At 37.5% G+C, this 15595-nt stretch overlaps 1 protein-coding gene across 4 annotated transcripts in view; it reads left to right on the forward strand.

The window, feature by feature from the left end:
* APC (APC regulator of WNT signaling pathway) overlaps window positions 1–15595 on the forward strand; it is a 123414-nt gene that overhangs the window by 92784 nt on the left and 15035 nt on the right. For 3 of the 4 annotated variants that reach the window (XM_064140730.1, XM_064140729.1, XM_064140731.1), the window contains 3 exons: window positions 7356–7460; window positions 12407–12529; window positions 15009–15387. In XM_064140730.1, coding sequence (XP_063996800.1) covers window positions 7356–7460; window positions 12407–12529; window positions 15009–15387 — 607 coding nt within the window. The remainder of the gene's footprint in view (window positions 1–7355; window positions 7461–12406; window positions 12530–15008; window positions 15388–15595) is intronic. The other variant, XM_064140732.1, reaches the window with a different exon arrangement.

The raw sequence follows: 15595 nt of genomic DNA on the forward strand, positions 1-15595 counted from the left end.
ATGGAGGCCTTTGTTTTTTGTTCTTCTCCTCCTCTCATGACTGGACAGCAGCTCCTTAGTTCTGGGTCATCTATGCACACTTCTGCCTCTTGTACACTTCCTTTTAAGGCATAAGTTCCATTAAGAGCTTCTTCTTATCTATACAAGCTTCCTACTGTCCTTACTTTGTTACTTCCTTGTTGGAAACTATTAGTTGCTCCTTTCTGAGCTTAGAGGAGGCAATACTTGAATATCCTGTACCCATCTTCTCTGCAGAGCTTGTATCCCATGGGATTCTTCCAAGCAGATATATGGAGAGGTTGAAATTGCTTTGCAATGCAAATTTGTGGTCTCCTCCTTTTAGTATCCTGAGCCCTACTGTCTCATGGTCTCTGCAGTCAAGGCTGCTTCTAACTCTTGTGTCCTCAACCAACTCTTTTTTAAATACCTTGCCTTGTTGAGTCTGTGTCAGGAACGACCTGTGTCAGGAAGTTGTTATCAGAGCACTCAAGAACTCTCCTAAAGTGCTCCATCCTGCTGTTGTCCCTCCAGCAGATACAAGTACAGTTGAAGTTCCTCATGAGAGCCAGGGCCTGTATACACGAGCCTTCCTTTGTTTCTTTGGAAAAGGCCTCATGTGTTTCTTTTTCCTAATCAGAAATGTCTTCAGCAGATGTCCGCTACAGTGGCACATATGTTTGCCTGTCTGCTAATGTTCACCCATAAAACCAACTCCTGACCCATCCCCAGGTGCAGTTCTATGCTAGATGGTGCACACATAAAGGACAGCTGCCCCTCCTCACCTTATAATCACAGAATTCATTCATGTTGGAAAAAATCTTTAATATTATCAAGTCCAACCTATAACCTAGCACCCCTTTATCCCAGTAAACTGTGTTTGCAAATGCCACATCTACAGGTCTTTAAATACCACCAGACTCAACCATCTGATCTAAACTTCCCTGGTGCACCTTGAGGCCATTTCCTCTCACCCTATCCCTTGTTACTCAGAAAAAGACACTGACCCTTACCTCACTGTGGCCTCCTTTCAGGTAATTGCAGAGAGCAATAAAGTCTCCCTCTGAGCTTTCCAAGACTATCCTTCCCAAAAGGAACTTCTATATTTCTCAGTTGCATCCTCCCAGTCATATGAGCTATCCCATCATGTCTCCATGATGCAGTGAAGTTGTGACCCCATGACTTCAGCTTACCTTGTTTGTTCCCCATGCAGTGTACTTGAGTGTGAAGACTTGCCAGGAAGGCACCCAAGCATGCCTATTTCCTGCGCAACTGTGAGAGCCTTCCCCACAAGACTGCTGCTGTACCTTGTTCCTTACATGCCTCTGGGAAAGGGAATTCCACTTACATCAGTTGTCTGGGTTGCCCTTGTGTGCCCATTAACTAGCACCCTTGCCTTGCCTGCCCTAGCCTCAATTTCCTTACCTATTTGTTGAGACTTGTTTGGTGAAGAATCAATCTGTCTGCATAATTTTTAGTTTAAAGCTCTCCTTTCCTAACTGACCACTATCAGCAGATGCTTTTGCCCCACAGTTAAAGATCCAGAATGTTTTTCACTCTGTTATTGAAAAAAAAAGGGCTGTATTGTGGACATGCTTAAGCTCAAGGACTTGAACATCATTGAAATACAACTACAGAATTAAATTTTTTGTCCTAATTCATCAGTCCACTCACAACATTATTTGGCTGCTGAAACTGCAGAGTCCATATAATGGAAAAATATGAACATGAGGCATTTATTTTATTTCTGTCTTGTACCTGATATAGTGATGTCTGAGTTGAATGTACATCTTTATGTTTATAGTGATGTAACAGGAGTAATAAATACCATAGCTTGTCTGATGGACTTATTTGGCCCCTGTGGTGTGATGCCAGTCACTGTAGAATCCAGGTGTATTGTATCTTGCAGGCTAAAACCAAATATAATACTGCACCATAAAAATAGCTTTTGGAAATCTTACAAGCAGAAACAATTTTTGCTTGCATCTTACCACATTTATAAGGTTTTGGCAAATTGCTGTGCCTTGTAAATGTTACTAGAAAAAGCACCTTCAAATTTTGTGGTACTTCAATTAGGTATTTTGCAAGGTTTTCATAGTAGGTTATGATTCATTGTAGAGAGGTCCCATCAAAGAGAGCTTTCAGTTGTCAGTAAAATCTGAAATTATTTCAGATTTTCATGTTGGCAAATGTTTAGTATGAAATTGCATGGTTTTTAAGGAGCTGACAGAATGAAGCTCTCAAATTGGAGAGAAAACAGAATTATATTTGAAGAGAGAGATACAGCAAGAAATTACAAAGCAGATACAAAATCCGTAGCAAACCCCCTGAATTTTCCCCAAACCCAAAACTAAATCTATAATCTCCAGTGCTCCGGTCCTCCACCCTACAACACCTCTGTCATCCGTGAGCCTAAACAAAAGCCTCTAGAGGCCCCAAACCAGGCCTATTCCTTACATGTTTGTCCCCATAAAAGCAGCTCCTGCCTGACATAGGGCTGGAGGGAGAGGAAAGGAAAGTGAGCTGGGCTCACTGTGAGTTCATGAAGAGATAGCAGAATTGTGGGATTCAATAACCGTTTTCTAGGCCCTAGAGGATTTTTAACCCTATAGTTCTCAACCTGGGACAGAACTTTTCCAGTGGTTATAGTCACACAGGCCTTTCTTCCATACTATGTGTTGTTTGAAAAACCTGAAGTATTTTCCATGGAGAAGTTTTGCTGTGGATTTATTCTGCACAGAGATTGTGCTTACCAAGCTTTAGACTGTTTAATTTCTGATGGATAGGACTTCTCTTAACAATTTGTCTTACTAGAATTACTTTTTATCTGTGAGTCAACTGTAGCAAAATTGTTTAATCGTAGGATTTCTTATTTTTGTTTGTTGCATTGTTGTCTTACCTTTTTATTTAGACCTGTGTTTAATACAAAGTAATGTCAAAATAGTAATTTTCTGGAATCTAAAGAATAGTAGTGTATTTGTGGTTTACAATACATAGAAAATAACAAGGTTGGGGAAAAAAACAGTGGTCTGTGCATAGAGAAGTCTTTTGTCCTAATAAATACACAAGGGGCTCCTAGTTAATGTTGACATAGTATTAGGTAACATTATTCAGAATTGGTTATCTTAGCAAAAATAATCAAGACCTACCACACATGCAAATGTAATAAAATAGCTAAAGATTTATATTTTTTCTGCCAGTAAATACAAAGAAGTTAAAAATTTATAAGCAAAGCAATTGTTGACTTCAGAAGTGCTGAACATGATGGAAGGAGCGGCTCTGTATTTGTGAAGTAAGCATGTGCAGTCTGTCACCATTTTGCTGAAAGAGCAAGCAAGCATACTCTGTTAAAGGTGACAGTGAGCTTTAATAGCCTCGCTTCAAAATGGATTGTGCTGTGTTCCCCAGCAGACCTGTGTGCTATTCTCTAGCTGATGTACCTAATGGAGAGAGGTTACAGACTCTTCTGCTATTTACATGCTCTGGTTCTTTGCAGATGTGGTTGGTAGTTTGTGTTTTCATCCTAAGGTCCTTTGTTCAGTGTTAAAAGGTAATGCAAAGAGAGGGCATACTTGCAGTGATTGTGCAGTGTGTAGCCACTATCCACAGACTGTCAGATGAATATTAATGTATTTACAGCATTTGGTATCTGTACAAATATATACTTTGATAACCCATGTGTGTGTGGATACATTTTTCCATTTCTCCATAATATGCATATATAATAAATACCTATTTGACTTAAATATGTATGTATACGTCTATGATTAAATATCTATTGATGTAAAGAATACGTTTTTTATAAATACCTACTATCTGCTGTGTATGTTATTGTTAACTGCTTTGAGCCAGTCTACATGAAGAGGACAGATTTTTACTTCAAATTACTTCAGTAGCTGAACTGGTAATAACTCTTCACTGTGAACTTGTGGACTTGACACTGAATCCAAGCTGATCACAGAATCACAGAATAGTATGGGTTGGAAGACACCTATTGTTGGGGTTTGGGCAGAATTGAGCAGTTTGAAATAAAGAGAGCAAGAAGGGTAACGTTAGGACATACTGATATGGAAGCGCAGCTATAAGGAAAATAACCTTGAGAAGGCTGGCAGAGAAGCTACAAAGTTAGCTGTCTTTAGCTGTGCGAGGGGGATTAGAGGGGGCAGTCAGTCAGATTTGCCTCTAGGCATGTGGACAGCCCATATTCTACTACGTAACCTGTCAGAATTACACACATTGTACTAGCCACTAAATAAGCATCACTTTTAGCTGCAATAAATGGGTTCGACTTTACACATCGTATTGGAGTCAAAATTCATCGTACCAATCCCTGCACAGATTAAGGAACACCCAGCAACCTATAGATCATGTAGTCCAACCCCCGTGAGTAACATAGGTATGCCTAGATCAGGTTGCACAGGAATGTGTCCAGGCTCTTCAGGCTGTTCAGGTCTCATTGAATGGCAACACAGCCTTCTGAGTGTGTCAGCCACTCCTAGCTTTATTATCAACAAACTTGCTGAGAGTGCTCTCTGTCCCTTATCCAGGTCACAGATGAATATGTTGAACAAGACTGGACACAGCACTGACCCCTAGGGAGCACCACTAAGGGTCTCCACCTAGACACTGCACCATTGATCACAACCCTCTGAGTTCTGTCCTTCAGCCAGTTCTAATCCACCTCACTGTCCACTCATCTAGCCCACACTTTCTAAGCTTACCTATGAGGATGTTATGGGAGACATGTCAAAAGCCTTTGTCCCAGGTTGAGAATTATAGGGTTTAAAAAAAATCTTCAGGTGACTAGAAGATTGTTGTTCAATCCCATAATTCTGCTATCTCTTTATAAACTCACAGCAAGACCTCACTCTCCTTTCCTCCTCCTCCTGCCCTGTGTCTGGCAGGAGCCACTTTATCGGGAAAAACATGTAAGCAGGGGTCTCCAGAGGCTTGTGTCTAGGTCCTTTGGATGGCAGAGGCATTGGGTGGGGGGAAGATTGGAGCACTAGGGAATATAGATTTAGTTTTGGGTTGAGCGAAATTTCAAGGGAGTTTGCCAGGGATGTAGTACTTGCTTTGTAATATCTTTTCTCCATTTCTCTCCAAATATAATTCTGGTTTTTTTTAATCCAATTTCATTTGAGAGTTTCATTTCTCTCATCTCTCTTTAAAAAAACATGACAGCCTTGCTGAAATCAAGATACACAACATTGCTTCATGACAGTAATGTTATGAGAGTGTCCTGCTAGTAACTGTTAAAATTGTCTTGTAAATTAAATTGGGTGTTGTGTTGACTAATTTTTTTTGTAATGCCATTTTTTTGAGAGTGCTTGGGGGTAGAATGAGAAGTCATTCATAAATAGCTTGTGTCAAACAAAATGTATTTGGTTGAGAGGAACACGGGGAGTGCTGATGAGACAAGAAGCTTTGTCAAGGAATTAAATATCTCCATGTTTGTGCTCTAAATGTGTCACAAATTGTTAGTAGATATACTATTGTCACCACTACCACCCCAAAAAGAAAAATGCCCCAGACCCAGGAATGTTCTTGGAAGGATAGTACTGTTCCCTCACAGGCAGCTCAGTCAGGACTGAGGAACAGTGCAGCATTTCACCGTTAAGTACATAAATACTTCCTTGTTCAGGAGATTGAAAATCATTTGAAAGTCATCTAATGACTGGAAAATTCTGTCTTGAGTTATACTGGAATCTTAGATATAGATTTTATCAAATTCATCATTACATTTGCCTTCAAGACTGAAAGCACTGTGAGACAGCATATAGTATATCCTGTTGTGTGTGGTACGTATTATGGCAAGGCTTGATCTTGACTGAGTTCCAGCTTTTATATTGGGAACCAAAATATGTTTATTCATAGTATGAGCATCAACAACAATATAATTTCATACACAATGACACAGGTGGTCAGTTTTAAAATTGCAGATCAGATTTAAAAGAACAGTAATACTGTTTCTCTAAATTACTTTTGAGAGTTTTGTTTTGAGTTACTCTTTTTCCATACCTGAACATATAATGTTAAGAAAAATGTTACTCGTCATTGTTTTCAGTTTTCTGATGTTAATACTTTGTCTCACTGTGTTCTTTGATGTTCTTTGATCCTTTAAATTGCATAGATGTAATTTTTAAAGTTCAGTCTTAAATTATCACTTCACACATACTTGTTATTTACTGGTTTCTGAAATTCTGTTCAGTGTTAAATATTTCCCATGTTTGAGACTAATGGAGTTAGTATGCCACTGATACTGTATGAGTGACTAAAGGTAACTAAAAATTCAGTATCTGTAAATTGAGAAAGGTGTGTTTCTGCTGAGTGTTAAAGAGCAGTTTTCATAAAGCAAGATGAGGCAGATTGTGCAACTCAAGAACATTACAGAGCTACAGAGAAACTGATTTTAATATATCAAGCATAGTGAAACTAATCAAGAGGGTTAATAAACTGTTGTCTATTAATGTAATAGCCTCTGAGTCAGAAAAATGAGGTTTGGCCTCAACTACTACTTTGAGGATAATTGTGCTTTGGAGGTAAGGTGGTATCTTTTCACATCCAGACTTTAAGACAGTTTCATAGACAGGATTATTTGTGTCTCTGAAAATGTGAAATATTTTAAAGAAAATGTTGCATACTTGATAACTGCTCAATTTCTTTATTAAGAAACTTCCAAAGGGCCTGATTTTCCTGTTGGTCTCATTGTCCCTATCAGTGTCAGACACCAGTTTAATTTTCATGTAGATGCACATAAAATTTGTCCTTAAGGAATTAAAATATGTCCGTAGCAGCTTCCCAGATGGGTTCAATTTTTGAGAAACTATTAGGTAGGGCAGTGTAAGGTTATATACATCTTATTTGCATCAAGGTGGTTATTCCTGCACTGTTTGTCCTTAAGATTTAGAAGGATTCTTAATGTACAGATACACTTCTGTTCACACAAAAATTACTTGTTTTGGAATGCAAAGCTTAATTGACCTTTGTTAGGTACAGTCTCCAATAAATGCACAAATTATGTGGCACTGCAGACAAACAGTTGTTTGCTCCAGTTCTTTTGCATTTCTGATAGCAATATGAGCACAGTTGGTGCTAAATAGTGTTTCTGCATGTCACAGCAAATCCTTTGTATTTCAGGGCTATAATCCTCAGAGGAAAGGCTTCACATTTATCTTGCAGTTTTTCAAAGACTCAGTCTCAGTTGTTAATTTTTATCACTAAGAGTTGTGAAATACAAAGTAGTGTTCACTGGCTGTGAGAATGCAGCATTGATGTGTTCACAGTCTACAAAGCTTTGAATGGTGTAAAGCATACTTCCTTTCTGTACATAATTTCATAAACTCTTACATTGACAGAGAGCACCTCAAAGCAAGCATGATGCAGGCTCCCATGATACAGAGAGGCTTAATGAAAGTCAAGGAGCAGCAGAAATCAGCATGGCAACTAGCAGTACTGGTCAGGTAAATTGATTTTTTTGTTCATCAGTAGTGTATACTTAAATACTCAAAATGTATAATGCTCATATATTGGCATGTATTTTACAGTGTTTGTGTGCCTTCTTGTTTTAGGGAGATACAGCTTTGTTCCTTCATCCATACATGAGAAAATTCCTGTATTTATTGGAAGAAAGTATTTTAATAAGATGAAGTATAAATACTTGATAATTCAGGGACCATTTTTCTCTTGTTTAAATTATTATTGAGCCTAATCCTATGAAGGAGATAAAATATGTTATTGCTGTTGAACTGTAGTATTAGAAGTATGATTTAATTCTGGAATGTCTAAAAAAAAAAAACTTTAAAATGTATGACTGAAATATCAGTGATTTTATTTTCCTTTTAAAAATGAGAACTAAGTGACAGGTTTATCATAAAAGTTTCTTTAATACTGTTTTAGATGAAGATTAGAAGCAGTAGTATCTATGAGGTAATAATGAAAGTGTGCTGAAGGATAATTTAGGTGCTTCAGTGCTCTGTCTTTTCAGTATTTTGAGGTACATTAAATTCCTGCACTTTAAAACAAGTATTTATTAACATTTTATATTCTTTACCATTTTATGTTTACCATTTTATTTTATATTATTTACCATGATCATTCCCTTCATGATTTCCAACTGTAGCTGGTTATTTCCCACTAGTAATATAGATTCTTGAAACTTAACACTACAAAATTTCATAGTTGAGTACATGTGCAAATATTTTTGGTCCTCCAAGAAAGTAGAATTATTTAAATAGTTCTGAAAGTGTGTTGTGCAGGAAGAATTACCAGGGAAAGTTGTGGATTGGATAGAGTATTTCACTTGATTGAACATTAATGCCAGCACGTAATTTTGCTTTTGAAACATGTTTGATCACCATTTGCAATTAAGTTCTGTCAGCCATATCTGAGCAATTGCTTTAAGCTCTGACTTTAATTCTTAACTTTATTATTTGGTAAGAAAGTTCATTGCATTGGGGCTAAAAGCATAGTGTTTTTAAATAATTGATGCATTGTGACTGTCTCATTCATTTTCAGTGTATGAATGAGGTTTTTTCTGTACATATATTACAGGGAAGGAAGGAAGGAGGGAAGAAAGGGGATTGTCAATGTCTTAGCAGACTTGGACAAGTGGGAGATTCATTCATACTCTATTTGAGGTCTTTTGTTGTGCGATTTGTTGTGCAATTTTTAATTCTGCCTGATTAAAATGTATAAAACAAGCATACTTCTTCCTCCTGGAGGAGGTTTCATGGGAGGCATCCTGAAGCATATACTATTCCAATAGTGCTGGACACACATCAAGAAGGAAGTCTTAAAGGCACAGGAGTAGGCTGTCCCTGTGTGCCAAAAATTGAATCAGTGGGGAAGGCACTCAGCCTGGCTGAATAGGTACCTTTGTCTGGACCTCATGAACAAAAGGAGAGGCTATGTGGCCTTTGGAAGAACGGACAGGTCTCTCATGAGGACTATAAAGATGTAGTGAAGCTATGCAGGGAGAAAATTAGGATAGCCAAAGCACAGCTAGAGGTCAAACTAGCTGTAGCCATTAAGCATAATAAAAAATGTTTCTATAAATTCATTAACAACAAAATGAGGACTAGGGAAAATCTCCATCCTTTATTGGATGCAGAGTAACTAAGGCTGAGATGCTCAGTGCCTACTTTGCCTCAGTCTTCAGCACTGGATCCAGCAGTTCCCTGGACACGCATCCTCATAAACCAGGAGTCAGGGAGAGGAATTAGGATGAGTTCATCACAATAAGTGAAGAAGTAGTCACTGATCTGCTAAGCCAGTTAGACACACAGAAGTCTATGGGGCTACACCCAAGAGTGCTGAAGAAGCCTGCAGATGTGCTCACCAAGCCACTCTCCATTATTACTTGAAGTCTTAGCTAAGTGGTGAGGTGCTAATGGACTGGAGGGTAGACACCTGTCTACAAGAAAGCAAGAAAGGAGGATCTGGGAAACCGTAGACCTGTCAGTTTGACCACAGTACCATGGAAGGTCATGAAGCAGGTCATCTCAAGCACCATATAGAGAAGAATTAGGGGATCAGGCCCAGTCAATATGGGTTTATGAAGGACAGGTTCTGCCTGACAAACCTGGTCTCTTTTTATGACAAAATTACCCAGTTGCATGAAGGAAAGGCTGTGGATATTGGGTACCTAGACTTTCAAAAAGGTTTTTGACACTGTTCCCCACAGAATTCTTGTGGACAAACTGACTGCCTGTGACTTCAGTGAGGACAGCTCTTCTGGATGAAGCACTGGCTGGATGAGAGGGCCGAAAGGGTGGTGGTCAATGGAGTTAAACTCAGTTGGCCAGTCACAAATGGTGTTCCTCAGGGTTCAGTGTTGGGGCCACTATAGTTTAACATCTTTACTGACAACCTTGATGAAGACACAGAGTGTGTCACTAGTAAGTTCGCAGATGACACTAAGTTAGGTGGCAGTGTTGATCTGCAGGAGGGTAGGGAGGCTCTACAGAGGGCCTTGAATACATTGGATCAAAAAGCCAGTGTTAATGGGATTAGCTTCAACAAGGCCAAATGCCAGGCTGTGCACATGGGTCACCCCAAGCAATGCTACAGGCTTGGGGAAGCGTGGCTGGGAAGCTGTCAAGCAGAAAGGGATCTGGGCACCTGAATATGAGCAAGCAGTGTGCCCAGGTGCCCAAAAATGCTGATGGTTTTCTGGCTTGTATTAGAAATGTTGTGTCCAGCAGGAGTAGGGAAGTAACTGTCTCTTTGTAGTCAGCTCTGGTGAGGCCACACCTTGAGTACTGTTGTTCAGTTTTGGACACCTCAATACAAGAGAGATATTGAAGTACTGAAGCAAGTGCAGAAGATGGCAACAAAGCTGATGAAGGGCCTGGAGAATAAAACTTGTGAAAAAAAATTCACAGAAAGAGTCGTGCATTGGAATGAGCTGCCCAGGGAGGTGGTTGAGTCACCAATCCTGGATGTGTTTAAAGTTTATTTGGATGTGGTGCTTGAGAATATGGTTTAGGGGTTAATCTGAAAGAGTAGGGTTGTCAGTTGGACTTGGTGATCCTGACGATCTTTTCCACCCTCAGTCTTTCAGTGATTCTGTAGAGCTGGATGGAGCTGAATCTATGTTAAAACAAGTATCTGGGAATTAGTTACTTTCAGTGCAATTTCAGGCAGATTTAACAGATTTAGCATAACATTTATTTTTGATAAATCAGCTCAACATACTTGGAGCAATCATTATTCAGTGGTCCATTAACATTTGGTCCTTTCCTATTCTCACAGAAGTGACTACAGGCTTTATACTAGTTCTTTCTTGTTAGTCTTTAGGAGCCAGTAGGAAATAGTTATACTTTGCTTAGGTGTCCTGGCATCCTTAAAGAAGTGAGGCCATATGATGGCTCTGAAGGAAATAGTTATCTGAATCACAGTTGCTATGGCTTTGGGGAAATTGTGCTATTTCTATCTATGTCATAGTGAATTTTTTAATACATGATGCCCCAAACTTTGGTCTCTTCTGCCTTTTTGGCTAAAATGTGCTTAAAAATGAAGACTTTTGGCATGTACATTATGTTAAACCAGTAATCCCCTTAATGTAGTTCAAAGTCAAGATGATAAGAAGAGATTTCTCAGTATATAAAACCCTAGGAATTAATTTCCATATTCTTGGCACTGCAGATTATTTTAAGTGAATAATTGAGAAAATCCAACATAATTTTCATTCTAAGCTTTACAATTTTGCATTTTTCCTACAGTTAAAAAAAAAAATTGAACAGGTTGTTTAACATAGGAAATATATGTCAGAATTAGTTGTGTGACTTTAAACCATTCTAGTGATAGTCTTTTACTCTTCTACTGATACTCTTCTAGTCCAGTATAACTAGAATTTTTTTCCATCCAGACATATACTACATAAAGTTTTTCCTACCTTTTACTTACAGTCACTTTCAACTGCAGATTTGAGATGCTGAGCTGTGAGAACCACAAATACTTGGAGAGGAATATTCTTCATCTTTTGTTACTGGTGCACCTAGAAGGAATATTAAAAATTGTTTTAAAGTGTCCTTCATATATTTTACTAAAATGTTCTATATATTTTTACTGGGTAAAAAAGATACTCATTGATACAGATAGTTTGAAAATGTTATTTTGCAAATTAAGCTAGTAATTTTGTGAATTTTAGCTTTTGTAGAGGATCAACAGAAGACTGGCAGCTACTTCTGCAGAACAGTGTTCTGATACTAAAAGTATTTGCTTGTCAAAGGTGTTGTTAAGTTCCCCAAAGTGAATGGGAAGGGAGGGGCAAAGTAAGGGAAACTAAAAAGTACATACAAAATGGATTAAAATAAGACAAAGCTACAGGTAGGAGCATGTTATATACAGTAATTCCTATGGAAATTACAGTAAATAGTGTCAACATTATTTTACAGCTTTTCCTTAAGAAATGACAAATTCATCCACTCGAAATTTGCTTTTGGTATGGCCAAATTCAAGTAAGGTTACTCCTTGTCTAGATCAATCTCTTCTAACTTGTTAGTTTCTTAATACTTAACTTGTGTTCTGAAGAAGTACAGACTTATTCTTGTGCACTACGTAATCTAACATAAAAGTTGAGGCTGCTTTTTTTTTCTCTGTATAAGTTATTATTTGGTTTGTTCCAAAGTTCACTACTTCTCACTGGTAAAATTCTAATTACAATACAATTCAGTTGAAAATACAACTATATGAACACTTAATTTCAGGAAATGCAATTAGTAAAACCCTGTTAAATAGTGACCTTTAAGCTGTGTCAGGGCAGAGAGGAACTTAATAACTTAACAAAAGCACACTGACAGGTCATTACTTTCAATATGATTTCTTGATCCAGTGCTGAAACTGAATTACGCAGCAGTTGTTTTTTTGCTCAGATTTTTTACATAATTGTCGTTTAAATTTCTAGGGTTCTGTTGCTCGAATGGACCATGAGACAGCCAGTGTTATGAGCTCTAGTAGTAATTATTCTGTTCCTCGCAGAATGACAAGTCATCTGGGTACCAAGGTAACCGAAGATTACAAACCACAGGTCGCTAATGCTACCTTTCTACTAATAGAATAACCTCATTGTTTCTGCCAATAGTGCTAATTTTAACTGAACAATCTATATGCACACAGTAGTGTAATGAAGTTAAAATTCTAGAATATTTTTCCAGCTTCAAAATATATGCACAAAAATCCTTGGTTTTTTATATGTTGATGATCAGCTGGGAGTTGTTACACTGAGGAAGAAATTATTGCAAGAATATTGGAAAATCTTTTGATATTGATTTATAATCCATGATGGAAGCAAACCTTTTTAAGAGCAGGTCTTTGAATACTTTGTCAGAGTCCAAATCCATAAAACAGTTGCTAAAAAATTAAATCGACAAAAAAAGACAGGGGACGTGGAGGGGCAGCAAGGAGAAAAAACTGCACAAGCATTTCAGGGAGATAAATGTCTGATCACAAAAAATTATGTTCAAAGTACACATGCAGCATTAAAGGACAGGAGGAAAAAAGGGGAAATCTTGTAACATAAAACTGAGTTCATGAACCACTGAAGTTAATACTGCCTCTGGAGTCAGCAACAGTATAGATACTACTGGTATTATGCTGGTTACTGTCTTCTTGGAAGACAACCCTGGTAGCTTGACATAGTATTAATTACTTCAGACCTTAAAACAGCATTATAATGTTGTAATTTCAGTCCTGCGCTGTATGCTTGTGCCAAATAGAGGGTGGTATCATCTAGTCTCTGTAAGCTTTCATTGCAAGTTGTAGAATTTCCAAAAATTGCAAAAAGTTGGAGAGCTGCGAAGACACAGAGACTGAGTGTTGAAGGATACAGACAAAGAAATAGGTTGAACTGGGTGTGATGTGAAGTAGGAAAAGCTTAATACTAATGCTGAAGAAGCAGGGAGAGTGGTAGAGAAGAATTTATATAGAGGTGTAGGAAGAGATGTGGGCTGTATTTGTATACAGACAGAAACAGACTGACAGATTTTTTTTTAGTTTGTCCTGTGCTGTATTTACCACGCCCTGTAAGCTGGATTCTTGAGCTTTGTTCTCTAAGAAAAGCTCCACCTTCCAAATCCAAATCACGCTGGGTTAAAGTTGCCACATGAACTATCTGTCAAGAGGCATACATAAAGCAGATAAAATTTTCTTTAAGAATCCAGGTAATTTTAATACTATATTGGATTTTTCCCAGACCAAGAAGACAGGATCTCCAAACTATCTTTCAGTGGATTTTGCATGTGATTATACAATTTCACATATTTTAAGATTTCTATTGCTTCAGCAATCCTATAATATTTAGAGAAGTACATGTAACAAACTTGCTGCTTCATCTATTCACTGCTATCCGATTTTTTTTTTTAATAACTTGGTATTTATGCTCATCTTCAGGCACATTTGGATTGTCTCTTAAGATATCAAATAAAATCATTCATTGGGCTGGTAACCATTTCAAATATCTGTTTATTTGTAGAAAAACATCAAACAGTCCAAAGTCTGATTTCTTTCTGAATATATTCTACACACACACTGCTACTTTACAATTCCCTTTGATAGTTTCTTTATGTTGTGCTTTGATTTTGAATCTTCCTGCATATCATGGCATTAGGAGTTTGGAGTTTCTACATAGTATCTAAAATTATCCTCTACATCTTGATAATTTACTACAAGTTCAGTAGAAAAACCAAATGCATTTCTTGATATAAGGCTGTTACTGAAGAAAACAAAACAGGGAAGAAACACCAAACAGTGTGTTGATGACTGTATTATACAACAATCAAGGGAGTCCCTCAGGAATTGCTGTTTTTTAAAGAGAACTTTGGTTACTCCAACTTAAGTATGTCATACTGGGTTTTCATGGCTTGATTTAGTCTGACAAATGCTCAGTATTTTAAATATATTAAATACTGATTTGTATGCTTTACTGTTTTTATCTCTGTAGTCTTGATTTTGCATTTTCTAAATAATCTGGGCCATATGCAACTCAGTCATCCTAACAAACAAATATTAGTTAATTGAAATAGTTTTACACTTTAAAAATTAATATAAACAAGAAAATTAATGTAATAATTTTTATCTTTGTCTAAAATAACAGTGCTTGATACCACATAACAAGTAGTTTTTCACTGTAGAGCACCTTTAAGTGATAGTGATTTGAACAGAGTATTTTCTGAGAGAGAATTAATTTTAAATGCATTTTAGATTTCTCCAAAATCACTTCATTGGTATGTTTATGAAATTTTTTTGTACAATGGAAATTTAGAAGTCTTTGTCATTGGTCTTGTAGATGAATACGTTAGAGCTACCATCCACCTCTAGCCATTTAACCACTGACTGAAATGTATTAATATTATTAATTCTGATATAGTACTTAATATTTCTAAATAGCACAGGGGTTTGCACCATTAAATACAGGGGGGCTGCCCATATGTACCACCCAGAATCCATTTTATTTTAATTTTACGTGTATTTTCTACATGTAACTATTTTTAAAATTACTCACCCTGCAGGTGGAAATGGTGTATTCGTTGTTATCAATGCTTGGTACTCATGATAAAGATGACATGTCAAGAACGTTGCTAGCCATGTCTAGCTCTCAAGACAGCTGCATAGCCATGCGTCAGTCTGGTTGTCTTCCTCTCCTCATCCAGCTTTTACATGGCAACGACAAAGACTCTGTCTTGTTAGGAAACTCTCGTGGTAGTAAAGAGGCGCGTGCTAGAGCCAGCGCAGCACTGCATAACATCATTCACTCTCAGCCTGATGATAAAAGAGGCAGGCGGGAAATCCGTGTGCTTCATCTTTTGGAGCAGATTCGTGCTTACTGTGAAACATGTTGGGAATGGCAGGAAGCACATGAACAAGGCATGGATCAAGACAAAAACCCAAGTAGGTTCTGTAATATGTATAAAAATGTTTCAAGGGTATATTGAAAACAGTGGATTTACAGAAAGTACAACTTTAATCTGACTTTTGTTGCATGTAAGTTTTCTTCTGTGTATGTTTACAGATGTGATTGTACCAAATGTATATTTAAACCATAGACATTGGTGCATTTTCCACACAATAATTCTAGTGTTTTATAAGCTGTAAATTA

Source organism: Pogoniulus pusillus, chromosome Z (genome assembly GCF_015220805.1).
Source record: "Pogoniulus pusillus isolate bPogPus1 chromosome Z, bPogPus1.pri, whole genome shotgun sequence".
In the NCBI taxonomy this organism is placed as follows: domain Eukaryota; kingdom Metazoa; phylum Chordata; class Aves; order Piciformes; family Lybiidae; genus Pogoniulus; species Pogoniulus pusillus.